This window comes from Phascolarctos cinereus, unplaced genomic scaffold (assembly GCF_003287225.1).
Source record: "Phascolarctos cinereus isolate Bilbo 61053 unplaced genomic scaffold, phaCin_HiC Scaffold_726;HRSCAF=1367, whole genome shotgun sequence".
NCBI lineage: Eukaryota > Metazoa > Chordata > Mammalia > Diprotodontia > Phascolarctidae > Phascolarctos > Phascolarctos cinereus.
In genome coordinates, this window is record NW_027556098.1 from 386075995 (window position 1) to 386099012 (window position 23018).

Here is a 23018-nt window from a genome sequence, read left to right on the forward strand (position 1 = left end):
TCTTGTTACTTTTTCTAAAGTTTAAGTAACACTTTTGCAGGTAGAAGTTTTCCACCTCCAGGTTCAATAGTTATACAAATGAATTTGTCAAGAGACTGACTTTCACTTCAATTATCACTGAAATTCTCTTCCCCAAATCACACTGAAGATGTTTCTGATTTAATTTCAGTTGTTTGGGGGTATTGAATGAGTACACATTCAGATCAAAACCACAAGATCTCACACACTTGCATTGTGCTTATATCTTTTGCTGCGTATTTGCTCTGACTATAGAAATTTGCTACGAAAGGATAAAGCAGGAACAAGACTTAGGGCCCAAATATTTCAGAATAAAACATCCTTAGCTCTGCTTGAATTCAGATAATGCACTTTTCCAACCAAGCAGTATCAAATCCACCTCATAGCCAGACTCAGGAATAGCCAGGTGTGTAACATTCCTTTTCAAAGGAACATAATGGGGAAACTGAGCCAGGAGCATCCCATCTTAGACTGAGGCTAAAATTATCCTCTCAGCTATGAGAGGGGTTAATAGACACCCTCTGACTCAAGGGAAGGGAGTGACTAGGGTTGTAAGGAGGTGTTTCAAAACTCCTTAATGATCGATCACAAAACCTTCAGAATCTGCTAAGATATTTTTAGCTGTTCTAACTTTTCCCTGTAACCCCCATGAAGGAGAATTCAGGGGTGTAGAGGGAAGGGAGTGAGTAAGCCTCAGGGAACCAAAAAGCACCTGCAGTTTTCCCCAATTCCCTAGCATCGAGAGAATTGACAGAATTGGGCATACACTTCTGGATAGGGCATCCATTCTTGTCCTCTATGCTTAGGAAGGTGTACCCATGAACATGGCCTCAAACTGAACCAGGTAGAATTCAAGACAGCCTCGTAACTGTCTACCTGAAAAGCACCTCCTAGCCTTCCTAGGTGCTTGGAAAGTGACCCCAACTGCAGGGCAAAAAAGGGTGGGGGGGAGGCTTACATGCTTTCCAGTCTTGGCTGGAGAAGAGCTTGAGGTTAGGCAGCTTCCCTGTACAGGCCACCAAAATGTTGAAGTTTAGGGGAGCTAGGACCCCAAAATCACCACACATAGGTCCTGTCTGAATGAATTTGATCCAAGCCTTCTTTCAGCCAAAGACAAGGTTTATTAGAACATGGATCAGGGGGTGGGCAAGATTTTAGGAGTCCACCATATTGGCCAGACTCTTAAGGAATCTAAGTATTTGTATTGCTAATGTAAGCAGGCCAGATTTCAAGAATCTGAGCTTTGGCTAGGTTTTAAGAATCTGAGCCTCACAACTTTTAAATAAGTGAATCTGGCTGTGATGAAGATAGTAAGTGTGGCATGTGGTGGAGAGATAGTTGCTGGAAGTAAGATTGGAGAGAATTTTTTTCTGTAAGACAAACCTAGGGAAATGTTTGGAGTATTAAAAACAAACATAAAACAAACCAACCAAATTCTAGTGATTTAGACATTGAAATTGTTCGCCAGAATGCCCTTGTAACAAAGAATAAAAAAAAAGGGAGAGGAAAAGAGGAAATGAATGCATTGTGGTAGACTCTAGTAAAAGATGTCAGGCGGCTAATAGCCCGTAAGCCTCCTGAGGTGGGGACTGTGTCATCTCTAGCCTTATATCTCCTTTGCTTAATATACTGTTCTGCACATGACAGCATCAAATAATTGTTTGGGGAAGAAGCCAAGAAGGAAGGGAGAAAAAATCTGGGTTAACTTCCTTTCCTACTCCCCTTAAGTCTCTGGGATGATTTATTCAAAAGCACATTTTTAATCTGTTAGAAAGGCAGTATGGTCTGGTGGGGGGAAATGATAGAAAAACCAATAGAGTCAGAGAATCATAGAGATGGAAGGGCCCTTAGAGTTCATCTTGGCCAACCTTCTCATTTAACTAATGAGGAAACTGAGGCAAAGAGAGATGTGACTTACCTAAGGTCAGAATAGTTGACTTTCTCTCCCAGCTGCAATACTTATTACCTATATCATATTGGTTAAATCTCTCAATCTCTCTGGGCCTCAGTTTCCTCAAGTATAAAATTAGAGTTTGGGCAGCTAGGTGGCCTGGAGTCAGGAAGACCTGAGTTCAAATCTGGCCTCAGACATCACTAGCTGTGTGACCCTGGGCAAGTCATGTAACCCTGTTTGCCTCAGTTTCCTCATCTGTCAAATGAGTTGGAGAAGGAAATGGCAAACCACTCCAGTATCTGCTGAGAAAACCCCAAATGGGGTCATGAAGAGTCAGACAATTTCTAAATATCAACAACAAAAATGAATCTTGACCAATGAAAAATCACTTTAAGTGCCTTAGAAATGTGGGTTATCCAAACTACAATAGGTTGGAACTCTGTTTTGTATTGAGCAACAGCCTATCTCAGAACATTGTGAAATATAATATATGAACCAAATATTGTTTGCCAGTTTTTACCTAAAACAACAAACGGAAATAGTTTTTATACAAATTATCTTCCAGACCATATGACCCACCAGCTATGCTAAGCCAAGTGAGGGGATTCATTTTACATTTCCCCAGAAGGGGACAAAGAGGTGCTATTTAATTTCCAAACAGAGTCAAGCTCGTTTTCAAGGAAGAACGAAAGGAAAGGAAAATACAGTCATTTAACCACAGATTGAGTCTGAAGGTAAACAACACAGAATCAGAAGCCCTTGAATTCTATCAACTACGCAATGCAAACTTTACACCTCATCTCCCAGGGGGACCGTACCTGGAGCAAAGAGGAACTGAACACTAAATGTTTGCTAATGTCAATAAGCATTTCAAGCCAGCAAATATTTATTGAACATATATTATACAAAGGGCAAGAGGCAATGGAGGAATGCAGAGAGGGCTAGCTTTGCACTAAGAAGACCTGAGTTCGATTTCTGCTCTTGACACACAATAGCTTGGTGATCAGCACATGTCTTCCTAGCGTCCCCAGGCAATGCTCTAAAATTATAAGTGCCCGAAGAGCTGCTGATCTTTGTCGCTGGAGCACAGGTTATAAGATAATAGATTCAGAGCTGGAAAGTGACCTCAGGGGTCATCTAGGCCATCTTCCCATTTTACAGTTGAGAAAACTGAGATCCTGGAAGGAGAAATTCCATGCCGATTAGCAAGGGAGCAGAGCTTGGATTTTGAACTCGGGTCCTCTGTCTCCAAATCCAGCATTTCTCTCACTGTACAAAGAGTTTTTGTGTTTAAGTCCAGGATCCCAAACAATCTTCCTCCCCCTCCACCACCACTGTCTCAAACTGGGCAATCTGTTAGGTGTTGGGGACATAAAGATGGAAAATGACAAAGTGCTTGCCCTCAAGAAGTCTAACATCCCAATCTGGATTATCTGCCTTTTATCCTGACTATATTTTGTTTGTACAAAGCTGTTTGCATTTTGTCTCCTCCATTAAAATCTGAGCTCCATGGGGGCAGGGACTGTGTTTTGCTTTTCTTTGTGTCCTCAGTGCTTAGCACATAGTAGGTGCTTAACAAATATTGGTTATTTACTTATTATCTCCTCCATTAGAATGTGAACTCCTTGAGGGAAGGGAAGGTGGTTTAGCCTTTCTTTGTATCCCTAGTGCTTAGCACAGTGCCTGGCACGTAGTAGGAGCTTAATAAATGTTTGACTAACAATGAAAGCATGAAAGGAGAGAATGAATGAATGAACAAAATCTGCCGTGAATGGGGTGGGTGGGGAAACACCTGTCCAATTTGGCCAAACATGGATTCCCGTCGGACGGTCTATCAGAGAACACTGACAGGACCCAAGCTTGACAGGGAGGTGGTGCTGGGGGTGAGATGGCTGGGGGTCCTGTGTGTCCGGAGGGACCCGAACCTGGTTGGGGTGCAGAGGCCCCCGAGGGTTGGACGGGGCCCCTTCCTTGACCATGCGGGGTTTCCGCCGCCTCCCGCACCCCTTCCTGCTCTCCTTCCCCGAGTCCTCCCTCTACTTACGTGGCTGGAGGAGGCGCCTCGCCCTCCGTGGAGAGGAGGAGAGGAGCCGGGCTGGGGGGCGCTGCTCAGGTTCAGAGGCAGGTGGCCAGCCCGGAGCCCCGCGCGCCGCTGTCCTGTGTACGCCAGTCTCCATGGCAACCGGCTGAGGCCCGACCAGTCCTGGCTCCCGAAGGAGGGAGGCAGACCGGTCTGCGGTCCCAGCCGGGAGATTCGCTGAAGTCAGCGTGAGGCTGGGCACTGGCCCCAAGCCCTGTGCCCAGGACGCCCCCCCAGCGCCTGGGTCAGGGAAGGGGTGTGCTGACACTACCAGCCCCAGCTCCGGGCAGTGGGAAAGGCTCTGGACTTGGGAGTGTGGGCAGCTGGGTTCGAATCCCAACTCGCCCACTAATTTGTTGGGTCACCTTGGCCAAGTGCGTAGCTTCTCTGAGCGTCAAGTGTCGTCCTTTGTAAAACGAGGGCTAAACTTTGAACCGATGATGCTAGGAAGCTGTGGGTGAGGTTTCAGGGTGGGTGGGATGTGATCTCCCTGACTCCTCAGTAGGCGCTGCCTTTTCCGCCTGATAACGGTGGGTCCTTCTTCCCGCTCGGCTCTCTCCCGGGGCTGTGGGCATGCCCCTGCCGCATCCCCTGAGCTGCCTCCTCACCTAGCGCCTGCCTCCGGCTCACTTCAGGGATTTCAGGCCTCTGGGGTGTTTTCAAAACAAAACATCTGTTTTACCCAATGCAACCAAGACACAAACACGGTGTACAAGGAGGGGGCCAAACACAGGCAGCCAGTCCTGGGGTCGGTGGCTAAGGTAAGGACAGCCACCTTTCTCTAACAGCTTTTAATACGCACTTTCCCCACAACAACCCTTTGAGGCTGGCCGCACCAGGATTACAAGCCCTCTTTTACAGATGAGGAGACTGAGGCTCAGGATTTATTAGCCCAGTTTTACAGATGAGGCAATTTCCAGAGGAAATGACTTACTCAGGGACAATTAAATTCAAACTTTGTGGAAAGTGCCCACCAGGATCACAGGACTGCAGATTTAGAACTAGAAGCCATCTTAGAGATCATCTCTAGCCAGATCCCTTTCATTTACAGATGAAGAAACTGAGGCCCACCAAGGTGAAATGACTTGCCCAGGATCACACAGGCAGTAGAATTGAACCTGGGTTTTCCTATTCCACATCCATCAGTCTTTCCACTTCACCTTTGAGCTAGGAGAGACCTTAGAGATTATCTTGTCCAATCTGTTCATTTTTACAGAATTGAGGCCTAGGGCAATTAAGTAATTTGACCAAGGTCATACATACAGTAGAACTGGCAGAGGTGGGATTTGAATCCAGGTCCTCCAACTCCCAAGCCAGAGTTCTTGCCACTGCCCTTTAGTGCACAAAACTTTAGGGGACAAACATAGTCACATTAGCAGGGAGTGTTCTCTCTGTGTCTCCAAAGTCCCCAGCCCTCTTCAAGGCTTAGCTCGAGCACACCTCCTGCTAGTGACTTTTTCTGATCCCTCCCCCCTTCCCTCTAAGGTTGTTAGTGAATGGTTAGAAGTTACTTTGTACTGATTTTTACATGATCTTCTATTTACTTCAATCGATCAATAAACTGGAATTATGGGGGGGGCACCTAGGTGATGAGCAGATAGAGTACTGGGTCTTGGGGTCAGAAAGACTCATCTTCCAGAATTCAAATCTGGCCTCAGACATTTACTAGCTGTATGACCCTGGGCAAGTCACTTCACTTTATCTGATTTGCATCAGTTTCCTCATCTATAAAATGAGTTGGAGAAGGAAGTAGCAATTCCAGTATCTTTGCCAAGAGAACCCCAAATGGGGTCATGGAGAATCAGACACTACTCAACAACAAAATTAAGCACCTAGTTGTGAAAATGTCATATCCCCCAGCAGAATGTGCACTCTTTGAGCGGAGACAGTTTTACCTTTTGTATTTGTATCTCTCATTTCTAGCCAACAGTAGGCTCTTAGTAAGTGCTCATTTCATTATCTTCCCCACCCCTGATTTTCAGCTGTCTCCTCTTTTTCACTTTCTAATGACATCCTCTGGGTCACGGAGATGCACACCCAGATACCTAGGAATCTTGGATTTCTCACGATCTCTCACTCCTCCATATCTAATCTCTCTCTCTCTCTCTATCTCTCTCTCTCTCTCTTTCTCTCTCTCTCTCTCTCTCTCTCTCTCTCTCTCTCTCTCTCTCTCTCTCTCTCTCTCGGCAATTGGGGTTAAGTGACTTGCCCAGGGTCACACAGCTAGTACATGTCAAGTGTTTGGTCTGAGGTCGGATTCGAACTCAGGTCCTCCTGACTTCAGGGCCAGTGCTCTATCCACTGCGCCACCTCGCTGCCCCCCCTGTCTAATCTCTTGCCAATTCCTGCTGTTTCTGCCTTTGTAATATCACACAAATATGCCCTTTCTCTTCTCTGACCTGCCCCACCCCACCCCACCCCCACTCAGGCCCTCTTCACCTCACACCTGGACTATTGCTGGGGCCTTCTGGTGGGTCTGCCTGCCTCCAGTCTCTCCCCATTCTAGTCCGTCTTTCACTCAGGGGTCAAATGCATCTTCCCAAAGTGCAGTTCTAATCACCCTCCTCCCCAACTCACTCAATTTCAGTGGCTCCCTATCACTCCCAGGATGAAATACAAAATCCTCTGTTTGACTTTTAAACAACTGGGTCCCTCCTTGTCTTCCTGGGCTTCTTATTCCTTACTTGCCTCCCTGTACTTTAGGGACCCAGGGACACTGGTCTCCTTCCTGTACCTCACAAAAAAAAAACTACTCTATCTCCTGACTCTGGGCATTTCCCCTGGTAGTTCCCCATGCCTGGAATGCTCTTCTTTCTCATCTCAGCCTCCTGGTTTCTCCGGCTGCTTCAAGCTAAAGTCCCACTTTCTCCAGGAAGCCTTTCCCTAGCCCTCCTCATGCCAGTGCCTTCTCTCTGTGGATTCTCTCCAATTTATCCTGTATACATTTCATTTGTACAGAGTTGTTGTAAGACCCCAAGCTCCTGGAGAGCAGATATTGTCTTTTGACTTTGCCTGTGTATCCCCAGAAATGATGCTTGTTGAATGATTGGCTGATTTCACAGCCAAGATGTCACCCCAGGTCTTCCTGACTCCGGATCTGATGCTCTTTCCATTATCTCAGGTTGTTTCTCCATGGGAAACCTCAATTCGGTTTCAGAAACTTCCCAGGATGTCATCAATTTTCTGAAGAAGCATCCTGAAATGGGATAGGGAGCCCAATAGAATAAACCCTGGCTTCGGATTGCTCTTCAATTTCTTACTTGAGTGACTTGAGGCAAATCATTAAAAAAAAAAAATAACTCCTGGCCTCAGTTTCCCCACCTGTAAAGTAAGGGAGTTGGGCCAGATGGCCTGTGAGGTCCCTTCCAGCTCTCAATCTGATGAAATTCTCAAGAGAACTTTGACTCTTCTTTGCTTCTTCCAAGACGCGTGATTTCATCAGAGTAGATATAGTACGCTCTCTATTGCAGAGCAAACTTTGGGCCAATAACTGAAACCTTTCCAGCCTGGTAGGATCAGCCAGAACCTCTGTCTTCCAGCAGTGCCTTTGAAAGCTCAGGGTCATGACCTCATCACAAAGATGCTCAAGGGTGATGACCTGAGTTCAAATCCCACCTCTGATACTTATTGGCTGTGTGACTTTGGGCAAGCCATTAAATCTCTCTGGGTCTCAGTTTCCTAATCTATAAAATAAAGGAATTGGCCAGATGATGCATCCGTTCACTTCCAGCTCTAATCCTATGATCTCATCCCCAATTCCTTAATTTTATTGATGAGAAAACTGAGGCCTAGAGAGTAGGACCCTTTCCCAAGGTCACAAAGGTCACAAATGCCAGAGGAAAAATTGGAAATACCAGTTCAACAAAACTAACCAACATAACAATAGAATGGGACAGTATATATATGTTCTGCACCTGTAGCCTGTCACTTCTTCAAAGAACAGAGGGAGGAATGTTTTCTTCTTTCTTTTCCGGGAGCAAATTTGGTCTTTGTTCCTTTTTTTTTTTTTGGTTAGGCAATGGGGTTAAGTGACTTGCCCAGGGTCACACAGCTAGTAAGTGTTATGTGTCTGAGGTCAGATTTGAACTCAGGTCCTCCTAAATCCAGGGCTGGTGCTCTATCCACTGCGCCACCTAGCCACCCCTTGTTTTTTTTTAAATCATTGATATCTTTCATTTTTTATATCACCTTCAATTCACAATATCTCTCTTTCCCTCTCCTTCCCAGAGAGCCATCACCTACAACAAAGAACAAAAAAAAAAGTGGAGAAAAACCAGTTCTGTAATTAGCCATCACATCAATGACGTTATGTGCAGTGTTTAACACCAACAGGAACGGAGTTGGAGTGGATTTGGTAAACTTTAGAATAAAGGTGATCATGACCTTTTCCTAAAAGAGCATAATGCCACGTTAGCTGTAGGTAAACAGCTAAAGGTGGAAGTTATGGATACTACAGTTGTTGAGGAATGAGTTCACTGAGCAGAGGACCAGGTAGAGAGCAGAGAATCAGATCGACTGGTTCAGTGGAGATGTAATGACCAGTGAAAGATTAGTCAAGCACAGGATGCATCAACTTGGCTGAACAGTGAAAACATCTGTTCAATACAGATGTTATGATCATGAAGGAACTTTTATAAAAGTTACTGAGACAGAAAGAGGATGTCAACGTTTATATTTCTAGAGTTGTGAGTTACCCTGAGCAAATGGGTTTTCTACACATGTGCACTTCTTTGCCATGGTTTCTGTTTGCCCCCTCTCTCCCTAAGATACTGATGATATTGGTGGGAATGTGTGACCCAGGCTTATTTGTGGACTGTGATATATTTATTATTTCTGCCTTTGCTCTACATGAATACCGGTGATGTAATTATTGCTTTTACTTTATTGCTAAATAAATGGTCTAATAAGGGGCATCGAGATGGTGCTGTAGATAAAAGCACCATTCCTGGAATCAAGACGACCTGAGTTTAAATCCGGCTTCAGATACTTACTAGCTGTGTAACTCTAGGCAAATTACTTAACCCTTATTGCTTTAAAAAAAAAACCAAAAAAACCCCCCCACCTAATATACTATCTTTGTGAATGGCTAGTTTGGGGTAAATGGAAGCATTCTGGTAGGGGCTCCAGAGTTATAGTGATTAGTAGGAGTATTTTTTCCCACAAAATTGCCCCTAGAACTCTAAGAAAGTTTAAATGTAGTTTCTTTAGGAATTCAGACCTGTCAGTATGAGAGCAGCTTGGGTCAGTGGGACAACCCAGAGATTAAATGACGGGGGAGAAGGGTGTCCACTTTGAGACATTCCACTCAGGACTTACATAGGTTTGCATATACACACATATGTTTATATATATGTACATATACACATACATATATATGCATATATTATGTATTCTCTGGGTTTGTTTATGTATATATTTTCATGCGGGGAAATCTGGTAAGGGAGGGGAACATGGCTGAAAGGATTTAGGTGAAGATCAATGGAGATACAAATAAATGGGTTTAGGAAACATCACACACGTGGTTTAGAGGCATGATACATAAAAGTGATGGGAAACTTCAATGATGTGGGTGTCTGATAGAGCTCCGCTAAAAGAAGAGACAATAATTTCTTGACTTGACTTAAAGAAAACTTAATCCTTCAAAAGGTAGAAGAACCAGCATGGGGGAAATTCTATTTTGTATCTGATTTTCATCAATAAAATTGAACTGGTTATTGGAATGGAAATGATTAAAACCTTGTGGGGAAATGACTTTCATTCATTCATTCAATGAGTAATTTTAACTGCTTATTATGTATGAGGCAATGAAGATACAAAGATGAAACAAAAAAAATCATTTTGTAATTTGTGACCAGTCCATCTAAGCCTGTCTGAGGATTTATGACAGAGGAGAGGAAAGCCAGGAATAGTCTGACGGACATCTTAGATTTTGGAGAGGAGATTTCAGAGAATTCAGAGGAAGGGTAGATGGGATATCATAGACTAAAATTCTACCAGAAACATCAGCCTAGCATAAATGAGAAGTCCTCAAGAGTGAAATTCTGAAGATTCAAAGGGAAATGTTACCAATGTCGACTAAAATGGGAGTCATCTGAAAAGACTGCTGTAGATGCATGTGGGACTCACCAACGAAGTAAAATTTTAAAAGACATCCAGGAGATGGAAGCAAAAGTTTACATCTACAGCATGAACTCCAGAGCATAGCAAGGTCTTTTAAGAATGGTGTCAGGAGTGCTAAATTCCTGACTGGCTTTGGTGTTAGGGAAAACTTCCAACCACCACAGCTATCCAAAGATGGAATGAGCTTCCTTTTGGGATGGCCATGTGAAATTCTCCTTCACTAAAGGTTTTCTAGTAAAGCCTTATGGGTTATGATGCAGACAGGATTCTTGTTCAAGTGCAGGGTGGACCAGATGGCCTCTGGACCTTTTCTAACTTTGAGAGTCTGTGATTATATGATAATAATGATAATGCTTTAAGGTTTGCAAAGTGCTTTCCTCATGCAAGAAAGCAATGACAATAATTTTTTTAAAATTAATTTATTTTGATTTATCAACAATCACTTCCATATGCTTTTGAGTTGAAAATTTTTCTCCCCCTTTCTCCCCCCCCACCCTCCCCAAGATGGCGCACATTTACATACCCATTAAACATATTTTCACATTAGTGAAGTTGTAAGTAAAAATTAAAACCAATAGGAGAACCATCAGAAAGATGAAACAAAACTCAACAGAAAGTAAAAATAAGTGATAGTGATTCGACTTCCATAGTTCTTTCTTTGGATGTGGACAGCATTTTCCATCCCAAGGCCTCTGGAGATGTTCAGTTTAACAATCTTAGTCATTGCATAACGTGGCTGTCATTGTGTACAAAGTCCTCTTGGTTCTGCTCACTTCACTCAGCATCAGACCATATAAGTCTTTCCAGGTTTTTCTGAAGTCAGCCTGTTCATCATTTCTTATAGCACAATAGTGTTCCATTACATTCATATACCACAACTTACTCAGCCATTCCCCAATTGATGGGCATCCTCTCAATTTCCAATTCTTCACCACCACTAAAAGAGCTGCTATGAATATTTTTGTACATGTGGGTCCTTTTCCCATTTGTTTGATCTCTTTCGGATATAGCCCTAGAAGTGCTATTGCTGGATCACAGGGTATGCACATTTTTGTAGCCATAATAATTATAATGATGATGATGATAATTTATCATCTGAGTGATTTGGAGCAATCTTTCACATGGCTGTTAATAGCTTGCAATTCGTTTGAGAACTGGTTGTGCATACTTTTTTTTTTTTACAACTCATCTTTTAGGGAATTTGGACTTGCATCATTAATTGCCATTTCTCTCGCACTAAAGGAGACAAACTTCAAGTCATGGATCATGGCCCATATCTAATTTGTTGTCTGTTTTAGAGTATTGTCTTTGGCTAGAGGGATGAAATGACTTGGCCCAGGGTCAAAGACTCCATTTGCACCTACATCTTCCTGACTCCAAGTATGATACCCTGCCCACTGTGCCATCTCAAGGCAGCTGGGATAGGGATTATTGCTCCCATGTTATAGGTGAGAAAATAGAGGTTCAAGAAGGTGAGATCCCTACCCAGGATCATATAGCTTATAAATGTGAGATCTGGGGCTCCAATCCAGGTACTCTTGATTCCAGATCCAACATTCTGGGCATTCCCCCCACTCTTCTCACTACACTATAGTACTTGCTTTATTCCATCTAAGACAGAGTTCTCTTGTTACAGGAAAACTGTCTTTGTAAGCCAGGTCAGCAGGGAATGCAGCCTCTCCCCAACATACACTTTTCTCCTTTTCCTTCACGCAATCTATCCTGAAATTAATCCAGGGCTCAGCATTCTCTTGCCCAGGGCCTCAGCCCAGCCAAGATGCAAAGCACTTCCCTCCACCTCCATGGCTCTGGAAAAGAATACAGGCAAGAAACAGCAAGATTCTGAGCTGTTGAGAATGAGCCAGTGATAGAAAGCAGAGTATTTATGGAACTTAACTGCTCACTTGGGACCCTCCGGTCTATTAATAACTTGACCATATAAGCTTAGGAAATAAAGATCTTGTGATACACACACACACAGAGTATTTTATTTTAATTAATATATAAGTATACATTGTATAATATATGTATATATATACATAAGGATCTTTATTTTATTTTAATTAATATATAACTATTATTGTATAATTATAAATATATACATATACACACAGAGAGACTTATGGAAATATCCAAAAGGCAAGTAAAGCAAGAAAGGTCAATTCTTTTTCAAAATAATGATGATGACGTTGATGACAATGATGATGAAGATATTGATAATAATAATAATTCCCCCACCTAGACTCTTCTCAAGTTCAAGTTTCTGTTCCCAGGTTTTGATCGTCCATCCCACCTTCAAATTAGACTCTGAGGAGAGAAATTTCCCCCTCTTTATTCACGGGCTAGTACATTGCAGATGAGGTCTATGTGTGTTTCCCATTCACTGCCATGCCAGCCGACCATACAGAACAGGTTCAATAACTCTCTGATTCTTCTTTCTTTCTTCTAAAATGACAAGATGGAATTTGAGAAGGAGCATGGGCTAGATCGCTTTTGGGAAATTGCACAGATGTTTTCATGGCCACTGAAACAAAGGCCCTGCTTTTAATTTAAAAAATAGTCCTGCATTGTTTTTATTCTTTTTATTCTTCATTTATTCGTTTGTTTGTTTATTTAAACCATCAAGCATTAACACCAATACTCTTTGATTGAGTTGTGGAATACCACAGCCATTCCAAAGACTCAAAGTTGAGGGTCACCCAAAGGGCTGTGGTGGGAAGGGCTTGGGCAGTCCACAGACTTGACCAATGAGGAATTATCGAAGAGAAGAGGTACAGGAGTTGTCATCAGAGAAATGTCCAACTAGAAAAGAGATGGGCTGCTCAGGGAGTGAGAACAAGGAATCACTGCTGGACCAGCTGTGAGCTCCATTGGCATCTGTGTATTTGTCAACAGAATCATCTTTGGTGGACCTCACCTAGTGAAGTGACGAGGCAAGGATGTGTTGTGCTCTGCATCATTGGAGACAATCTCCACATCTATGAATCATGGGCAAGTAGGCATGATAATAGCTAACAGGCATTTATATAGCACCTTAAAGTTTGCAAAGCACTTTACAAACATCTCATTTGATTGTCACAACAACCCTGGGGTGTAGGTGCTATTATTCCCATGTTAAAGATGAGGAAACTGAGGCAAACAAGTGACTTGCCCAAGGTCACACAGCTAATAAGTGTCTGAAATTGGGTTTGAAATCAGGTCTTTTGGACTCCAGGTTTAGCACTCTAATCACCACACCACCTACATGAAAGTGTAGTGGGTAGTGGATAGAGTAGGAGAGTGGCCAGTGGACTACTCAGATGATCTCTTCACATGTAGTATTGAAAGAAAGAATTTAAATAAATAGAGAATGAATGATAGAAAGAAGTAAGGAAAAAAGGAAGGAAGGAAGGAAGGAAGGAGAAGGAAGGAAGGAGAAAGGAAGAAGGAGAAAGAAAGAGGGAAGGGAGGAAAGAAAGAGTGAGGGAATGAATGAATGGAACAGTGGAAAGAAAATAGCTCTAGAGTCAAAAGGCCTGGGTTCAAATTCTGCCTTTTATACTATCTACATGACCTTGGGTATATCAGAACCTTCCTTGACCACATTTTCCTCATGTGTATGACTGGTTGAACTATACAGCCTCAGAGATCACTTCCAACTCTTGATCTACAATCCTATAAGTGAATGAAAAACATTTACTTATTTATGCCTGCTATGTACTAGGCACCATGCTAGAATGGACGCCTCTCAAGGGCAGGGGCTGTCTTTTTGTCTTTATGTCCTCAGTGCCCTGAAAAGGTACTTAGTAAATGCTGATTGGATTGGATTGAATGGAATGACGGATTGGATGGGGTTCCTTGGGGACAAACTGGTCTCTCTTGGAAAATTCCATTTTCTGACCCTGGGTATTTTCACTGTCCATCCCTGGCCATCCCTCATGCCCAGAATGCTCTCCCTCTGTATCAACACCTCCTGGCTTCCTTCTAGTCTCTGCTAAAATCCACCTTGTACAGGAATCTTTTCCCAATCTCCCTTAATGCTAGTGCTTTTCCTCTGTTGATAACCTCTCATTTATCATGTCTATAGCTTGCTTGTACAAAGATGTTTGCATATTGTCTCCTCTATTAGACTGCAGGGACTGTCCTTTAGCTTTTTTTGTATCCCCTGTGGTCTGCACAGTGCCTGGCACCTAGTAGGCACTTAAATAAATGCTTGCTGACTGCTTGGTTTGGCTTCCATAATTGCCCATTCCTTCCTCTCTTTCTCCCTAGTCTATAGAGTCTGCCATGTATTCATTCTTTTTTTTTTTTAATTTTTAGGCAATTGGGGTTAAGTGACTTGCCCAGGGTCACATAGCTAGTAAGTGTCAAGTGTTTAGTCTGAGGCCGGATTTGAACTCAGGTCCTCCTGACTTCAGGGCCAGTGCTCTATCCACTGTGCCACCTAGCAGCCCCACCACGAATTCATTCTTGACAGGAAACTGAGAATTTCTTGAAGCATCGTGCTGGGTTTAAAGTCCCATATATGCCTCAAGGCTGTATTCTAAGCTTTGGTTTTGCTGTTCGTCTTTTGTTCCTGAAGAGGACTGATGACATCAGGGAGGTGATGCCATGACATGCAAGTGAATTGGATTTAAGTGAGGCAAGGCTGTGCAAGGTCACCAGCCTCACTTTCTCCTCCGAAGCCATATGGTCCAGTGGCCAGATATAGAACGGCATGACTAGAGATAGCCCCCGATGCAGTGGGAGACGTTGGCCTTTTCAGGCTAAGGTCTTTAACAGGATTCAGTTTGACTAAGCCGACATCCATTCAGTGATTAAGGCTAGGAAAAAAATGAGGCAGAGAATGGCCTCTTTTACTTAGTCAAAAAAAAAAATCAATCTGGGAGGGGAAGAACCTCAAAGTTTCTGGCCAAAATAGAAACAATTGCTATTTACACTCACTCGGAGCCAATTGGCCCAAATGATGATCAAGTGGGGCTTGGCCTGGGACCTACTGTTGGCCAATTAATGAGAGCCAGAGTGATTTGGGTTTAAGGCATGGTCCTAAAGCAAGAAGTCTAGGCTGTAGACCCCAAAATACCTTTTAAGATTTCAGCGATTGGCAGATTCTTAAAATCTAGCCAAAGGCTCAGATTCTTAAGATCTGGCCCACTTGCATTAGCAATACAAATGCTTAGATTCCTTAAGAGTCTGCCAATATGACGCATGTTCTAATAAACCTTGTCTTTGGCTGAAAAAAAAAAGATTTCAGTGATCATTCCTTTGGGCAGAGCACCCACAGGTAAAGGTATGATATCCTATGTGGACAGAGGGAAGGGAAGGGGAAAAAAGAAAGAAAGAGAGAGAGAGACAGACAGACAGACAGAATGAATGAATGAATGAAAGGAGAGAAAAATAGGAAGGAAGGAAGGAAGGAAGGAAGGAAGGAAGGAAGGAAGGAAGGAAGGAAGGAAGGAAGGAAGGAAGGAACTAAGCATTGGTGCTTTTATAGCAAAAGAAGCAGACTCTATGGGAAAGTCATCCTGGGGAACACTTAACAAGGATACCTGAGAGATCTTGGGAAGCAGGGAGAGTCTTGGATGCTTTATACACATCTTGCCAGCGCTCTTACCTCACTCTACCTGACATGCTCATTAATTTTGCCCTCTGATGCACTTTGGCCTCTTTCCTCATTTGCTTGGTAACGGCCAGAAAGCCTTAAATGTGAATGTTGTCCTTCTTCAGATCCTAGCTACTTTCAAGACATCACTCAAATGCCACCTTCCTCAAGGGGTTTTTCCTAGTCACCCCAGCTTGTAGTGTCTTCCATATGGAATTGCTTCCAATTTACACTGTATAGATCTCTATCTTTTGATAGATTTACCTAGTGATAGGGATAGAGATATATAGATGTTTTTACATAGAATAGAGATAGATCTATAGAGGGAGGTGTAGAGAGATTTATATCTATATAGATATAAAAATATTGATAAAACCATATAGAGAGTTATAGATATATCTACATAGAAAGTTATAGACATATAGATAGACCTATAAATAAATATTTATCTAGCTCTATATAGATCTATCTATAGAAATATAGCTAGACCTACTTATAGATATATAGATAGATCTAGAAAGAGGTCAATCTATATAGAGAGATGTGGATATATGGATAGATCTATATAGAGATATATTAATAAATATATATGGAGATAGAGCTATACAAAGACCTATAGACTATCTAGATATAGAGATAAAAATATATAGATGGATATAGATATGATATAGATATAAATATATAGATGGATATATATAAAATGGAGGTACAAATCTATCTATAGAGAAAGATATAGAGATAGATCTATAGAGATATAGATTAATCTATCTATCTATACATCTATAGAGTGATAGAGAGATTTATATATAAATTATATATGGATCTATCAATATAGATAGATATCTATAGATAGATCTATCAACATAGATATCGATATTGAGATCTATATAGAGAGATATAGGTAAGGGGATCTATAGTGGTATAGAGATATAGATAGATCTATGTATTTCTATATCTATATCTTAAACATATATGCTTGGGCATATTAAATTTTATATACATATATATATATGTGTGTATATATATGTGTGTGTATATATGTATATATATGTGTGTGCATGTGTATATATATGTATATATGTGTGTGTGTGTGTGTGTGTGTAAATATATATATATAATATGTATGCCATCAGAATATGCTCTCCTTGAGGGCAGGGACCATGTTTTTCCTTCTCTTTCTTTGTTTCTCCAGTGCTTAGCACAGTGTCTGGCACACAGCAAGTGCTTAATAAATGCTTTTTGGCTGACTGCCTGTCTGATGGATGAATCGACATGAATCTCACCTTTGGAGAGGCTCCTTTGATGTCCAGGTCTTCATTCTCTATTCAGGCTGGGCCTCGTCCATCTTCTTGGGGTTTCCTGGCTACTTGATGCTGGCCATGTTCTTTTCTCATTTAAATCTTGAGGTTATAGATTTCAAACTGGGAGGGACTTCAGAGGTCAGGTAGTTTAGCTTCCAAATTTTACACTTAAGGAAACTTGGGCCAAGGTATGAAGAGACTTGTTCAAGGTAGCCCAGGTAGAAAGCGGCAGAGTTGGGATTTGAACCCAGGTTCTTAGACCCCCAAATATAGTGCCCTTTGCACTGTACCACACTCCTCTTTACATTGGTTCTCTGCCACTAAGGCTACCAAGGTCTCTCCTCCTTTCCTGCAGGGACCTCAGAGTTCTAGTTGAGTCTCCTCTTACTAATTAAGGAACCTGAAGAGAGGTAAGATGATTTGCCCAAAGTCACAGAAGCAGTGAGTAGCCAGACGTCAGGTGCAGGTCAACACCTGAGAGTTCTTACCTGCAGCGTCTCTAGTCAGGACTATACTTTTCATGATTTTTTTTTTCACAGTTTTCATAAATTTTTCATGAAAATTAAATTTTTATGTTTTAAATTTTCATGATTCCATTTTAAGCCAAAATCTGTTAACTGGAGGCCAAAGAAGGATAACACAGCTCACCACGCATGTAACCTTGTGTTGAATCATCTAATAATTAGGCAAATGAACTATTACCTACCGATTTGTCCAAGTTTGGATTTTTTTGTAGGCTTGTGTTTTTTACCCTGGGCAAGTCACTTCACTCCGTTTGCCTCAGTTTCCTCATTTGTAAAATGAGCTGGAGAAGGAAATGGCAAACCTGTCTAGTATCTTTGCCAAGAAAACCCTAAATGGGGTCACAAAGGGTCAGGCATTGAAAGGACTGAACAACAGCAAAAGTGTTTCTCACAGTGAGGCACACCTGCAGCTCTAAGCAGCAAACTGTCAAACAGCATAAAGCAAAGCCTATAGTGCCTGCCTTCCAGCTTAATAGCAGTTTTTACAGAGCAAATGTACCTCTCTATTTCCTAACCAGGATGAAATTGTTTTAATGATTGCGGTTTTATAGTATAGCTTGAGATCTTATAGCTTTAGGCCCCGTTTCCTTTTCACTCTTTTTAATTCTTTCCTTTAAGATTCTTGATCTTTTATTCCTCCAGATGAATTGCTATGATTTTTTCTACCTCTATAATGTAATTCTTTGGTGGTTTGATTGGGATGGCACTGAATAAGTAAATTTAGGTGGTATTGTCATTTTTATTATATTGGTTCAGCTAAGCCATGAACAATTAATAATTCTCTGCCTTTATTTGTGTCAGGAGTGTTTTATAGTTGTATCCACGTGTCTTGGCAGGTAGACGCTCAAATATTCTATATATTCTGTAGTTATTTTAAATAGAATTTCTCTTTCTTTCTCTTCCTGCTGGGTTTTATTGGTAAATACAGAAATGCTGATGATTTATGTGGCTTTATTTTATTTCCTGGCTCTTTGATGAACCAATGTTCTTTCCATGGAAACATTTCATTAGCTTAAATACTTTCAGTTATTTTTTTCCTCCCACACTGTCCCTAAGATAGCCCCTTTCTCTTCTGCCAAGAAGTTCTTCTCAGCTCTTTCAGAGTCCTCTAGAAGAGGACTTTTTTTCCTTTTTTTTTTTAGCAGAGGTTTTTTGACTCATCCAGGATTGATTAGTTTTGGAAATTTGAAGCATGAAGATCAGTACTCTCTGAACTGGGTCTGAATTTGGATTTCCACCCTGACCATAAATCCTTAGATGGATAGTATATTACGGAAAGAGCACAGGCTCACGGTTTAGGAGACCAGAGTTCTCTATGCCTGGCTCTATTACTTACCAATTATGTGGCCTTGTTCATGTCTCCCTGGGGGGGCCTCAGTTTACCCATCTATAAAATGATCAGATTGGACTCCAGGGGTAAGAAATTTGCAACCTCGAGGCCACATGTGGCCCTCTAGGTCCTCAAGTGTGGCCCTTTGACTGAATCCAAACTTTGCAGAACAAATAAGTTTGGATTCAGTCAAGGGGCCTCCGCCCCCAGACTAGACCATCTCTAAGATCTCTTTCAGCCCATATTAGAGCTATATTTCAAACTACATTTCTTTATTTCCAGGTCTTTTCCAGTTCTAACATCTTGTTTTAATGTCTGATGCTGGATGGTTAGATAAGGACCCTTTATCCACTGGAGCACAAGGACAGCAAGATAGAGGTAGCGACTGATGAATATTCATGAGCATAGTCTCTGACTACAAAGGAATTCTATCAACTACTCAGATTAGATTCATTTGACCTACTCATGATTAGTGAATTAATAATAACCATAATCAGCATTTATGTAGCATTTTAAGGCTTACAAAGCACTTTACAAATATTATCTCATTTTATTCTCACAACAACTATCATTATCCTCATTTTGCAGATGAGAAAACAGAGGCAGACCGAGGTTAGGTGACTCGTCCAGGGTCCAACACTGGGTAAGCATCTGAGGCTGGATTTGAACCCAGGTTTTCCAGATTCAACACCCAGCATTCCACCTGCTGTTTACTTAAATACAATACCCTGTATTGGAACATGCATCTCCCTATCTCAGTATAAAACCACACAGCCCGTAATATCTGTGAGCTATAGGGAGTAGGGAGGTGGTGTCAGGTCTATACATAGTTAGTTGTTCTTCTGGGAGCACTTTCCTTTTCCCAGACTAGGCAAGGGTGGAGGACGTAGCAGGCTACGGTGAAGTTGATGTACAGCTCTCTTTGTATCTTTAATTATCAATAACAACATAATTAGGGCAGCTAGGGGGCACAACGTATAGAGCTCTGAGCCTAGAGTCAGAAGACCTGGGTTCAAATCTAGCCTCAGACACTAGCTGTGTGACCCTGGGCAAGGCACTTGACCCTGTTTGCCTCATTTCCTCATCTGTAAAATGAGCTGGCAAAAGAAATAGCAAACCACTCCCAGCATCTTTGTCAAGAAAACCAAGAGTTGGACACAACTGAAAAATGACTCAACGACAATACCTTTCACTGGACAGCAGATTGGACTTGCTCTGTTTGGCCCTAGAGGTCATAACAAAGGTGGAAGGTGGGGAGAATGACTAGGTTTTGGTCTTTACCTTTACATCCTCAGGGCTTAGTACAACACCTAGCACATACTCTATAAATGTTTGCTAATTTATAGACTGATTGAAAGCAATGTGTGGGGCAGCTAGGTGGCGCAGTGGATAGAGCACCGGCCCTGAAGTCAGGAGGACCTGAGTTCAAATGTGACCTCAGACCAAACACTTGACACTTACTAGCTGTGTGACCCTGGGCAAGTCACTTAACCCCAATTGCCTAAAAAAAAAAAGGCAAAAAAAAAAGAAAGCAATGTGGTGGTGGGGGGGAGCACTAGCTGGAGGGATTAGGAATAATAGTCCTAATTAGAAGACATTCGCATAGGTTGGGTCATGGAGAGTCTGACATGACTGAAAAACACCACCACCACCACCACCAACATATCACAATTGGGGGCTTAGAGTTAGGCCAAGAGGTAGAAATAAGGAGGGAGGATATGGGTGATGGCCTCTTTAAAGGCCTGGAAATAGGCAACGGAATATCATCTGGGCAATGGTAAGTGGGCCAGTTTGGCTGAAATACAAAGCGTATGAGCGGGTATAATGAGCAAACAGCCCAGGAAGATAGGCTGGAGTCAAATGGTGATGGGCTCTGAATGAGGATTTTGTCCTTGTAATAGGGAGCCACAGAAGCTTTTTGAGCAGCGGAGCGGTGGTCCAGTGCTTCAGCAATGAAAGTGAAGCAGCTCCATAGAGGACTGAACAAAGAAGGGAGAGGCTAGAAGCAGGCAGACCCATTAGGAGGCTGTTGCAATGATGAGGGCATGAACCTGGGTGGTGGTTGTACGCACAGTGAGAGGCAGATGCAAACACACACTTGGTCTAGGCTGAATGGTCCTTGTTAACACTTTTAATGTAACAACAAACTCACGGATTGATTCACACAAGGGCACTTCACTCACTGCCATTTATTAGGCTTGTGGTCCAATTGATTTTCTACTTCCAGTTAAAAAGCCCAGGATTAGCTCCGTCCCTCCTCACTTTTCCAATTATGCAGCACAGAATCGGTTTACCCTTAAGGTACTATACTTGCAAACAAAGTAGGCTCCCAAGGTAACTAGGATACGTGCATAATTCATCCAGGTGTTGGGCCTCAGGGGGAGAGGCCTGTTCTTCCAAACAAAGAATATGGACAGCAGCCCTTGGCCAGCTGAGTGTCATGGGGCCAAGAGAGAGCTGTCTTCAAGTATTTGAAGGGCTGTCAGATGGAATTCAATTTAATCAAATCCAACAAATGTTGTTAGCAGTTGCTATGGATGAGGGGCTGTTCTAGACACCGGGACAAAATGAAAACAGCCCCCCCCATATCTTCTATTGGAGGGTGGGTTGGATTTGCTCTGTACAGCCCTAGAGGTCGTAACAAAGGTGGAAATGGGAGAGAGGTAGATTTAGAGTGGGGGGGGGAGAAACTCCAACAAATTCATAACAATTACTAGAGTGATCCCAGAGAGGAAACAAATAGCTGGGTCCTGCAGCGGACAGAATACAGGGCCTAGAGTCAAGAACAAAAAAAAAATAATAATAACTAACATTTACATAGCACCTACTGTGTGTCAGGCACTGTGTTAAGACCAGCTCAAATCTAGCCTCACCTACAAATTACGTGACCTTGGGCAAGTCACAAACCTTAGTTTGCCTCAGCTTCCTTATCTATAAAATGGGGATAATAATAGTACCTTCCTCGCAGGGTTGTTGTAAGATCAAATGAAATAATCATTGTAAACTGCTTAGCACAGTGCCTGGCACATAGTAGGTGCCTATATAAGTGTTAGCTAGAATGTGAACTCCTTGAGGGACCTTGGGTTTTTTTTCCTTTCCTTGATTTCCCAGGGTTTAGTACATGGCCTAGAACATAGTAAGGGCCTAATAAATGCTTGTTAACTGATTGACACGATATCATAAGATTACAAATTTAGAGCAGAAAGGGGTCTCAGAGGCTATAGATTACAACTGGTGAGTCCCCTCCTGCCCCATGCTACCCCATTCCCCCATTTTGCAGATGAGGAAGCTGAGGGACAAAGGTTAAATGACTTGTCCATGACGACACATCTGATAAATGTATGTGGCTACATTCGAACCCATCATTTCTAAAATTCAAATTAATTCAGTGCCCCATCAACCACTGTGCCATGAAGGGAGGAAATGGGAGTGGGATTCTACTGTGTGAACTCTTTCTGCTATTTCTCAGACATCAAAACCAGGTAAGTAGTGCCTGGGCTAGTTAAAAAGCCCTCAAGTTGTGTTTCTTGAGAGCACACCCAGACATGGAAGCCAGATGCTTATTGGGAAATACAAACAAGGAAGATATGGTACCTGCCACAAGTAGCTTACAGTCTAGCTAGGCACGAAAGAGATCAATCAACTGTGTGGGGCTGATTAATTTCAAGAGTTCAATTCAATCCGACAAGCCTTTATTGAGGGCCTCCTAGGCGCCAGGCACTCTCCCAGGTTCCAAAGACCCAGACAAAAACAATACATGTACACAGATAGGAAAACACAGAATACACACACAGCCATTTTGGGATGTGGGTCAGTGGTGGTTGGGAATCGGGCAAGTCCTCTTCTAGGAGAAGGCGCTGGAGTTGAAGCCAGAGCCAGCTTATCCCAGGAGGTGGAGATGAGGGAAGGAAAGCCCTCCAAGTATGGGGGATGGCTAATTTGTCTGGAATGTGTTAGGAACACTCTGGATTCTACTTTACAGTGGTAGACTAGAGCCTGACCCTAAAAGTTTTACTGCCAAAGAGATGGTTATATAAGAGCCATGGAAGGTTACATTTAGATGCTAGATAGAGCAGGTGGGTCTTATACTGGTCAAGCATGGAAGATGAATATTCAGATTAAAGGAAGGAGGAAGGAAGTTCTGAGAGAACAGAGATCAGCAAGAACCAA

At 42.4% G+C, this 23018-nt stretch overlaps 1 protein-coding gene across 1 annotated transcript in view; it reads right to left on the reverse strand.

The window, feature by feature from the left end:
* FHAD1 (forkhead associated phosphopeptide binding domain 1) overlaps nucleotides 1-4674 on the reverse strand; it is a 193124-nt gene extending 188450 nt beyond the window's left edge. Inside the window, exon 1 of the mRNA XM_078146223.1 lies at nucleotides 3957-4674. Within this exon, the coding sequence (XP_078002349.1) occupies nucleotides 3957-4089 (133 nt within the window). The 5' untranslated portion in view covers nucleotides 4090-4674. The remainder of the gene's footprint in view (nucleotides 1-3956) is intronic.
* Between the last annotated feature and the right edge of the window lie 18344 nt (nucleotides 4675-23018).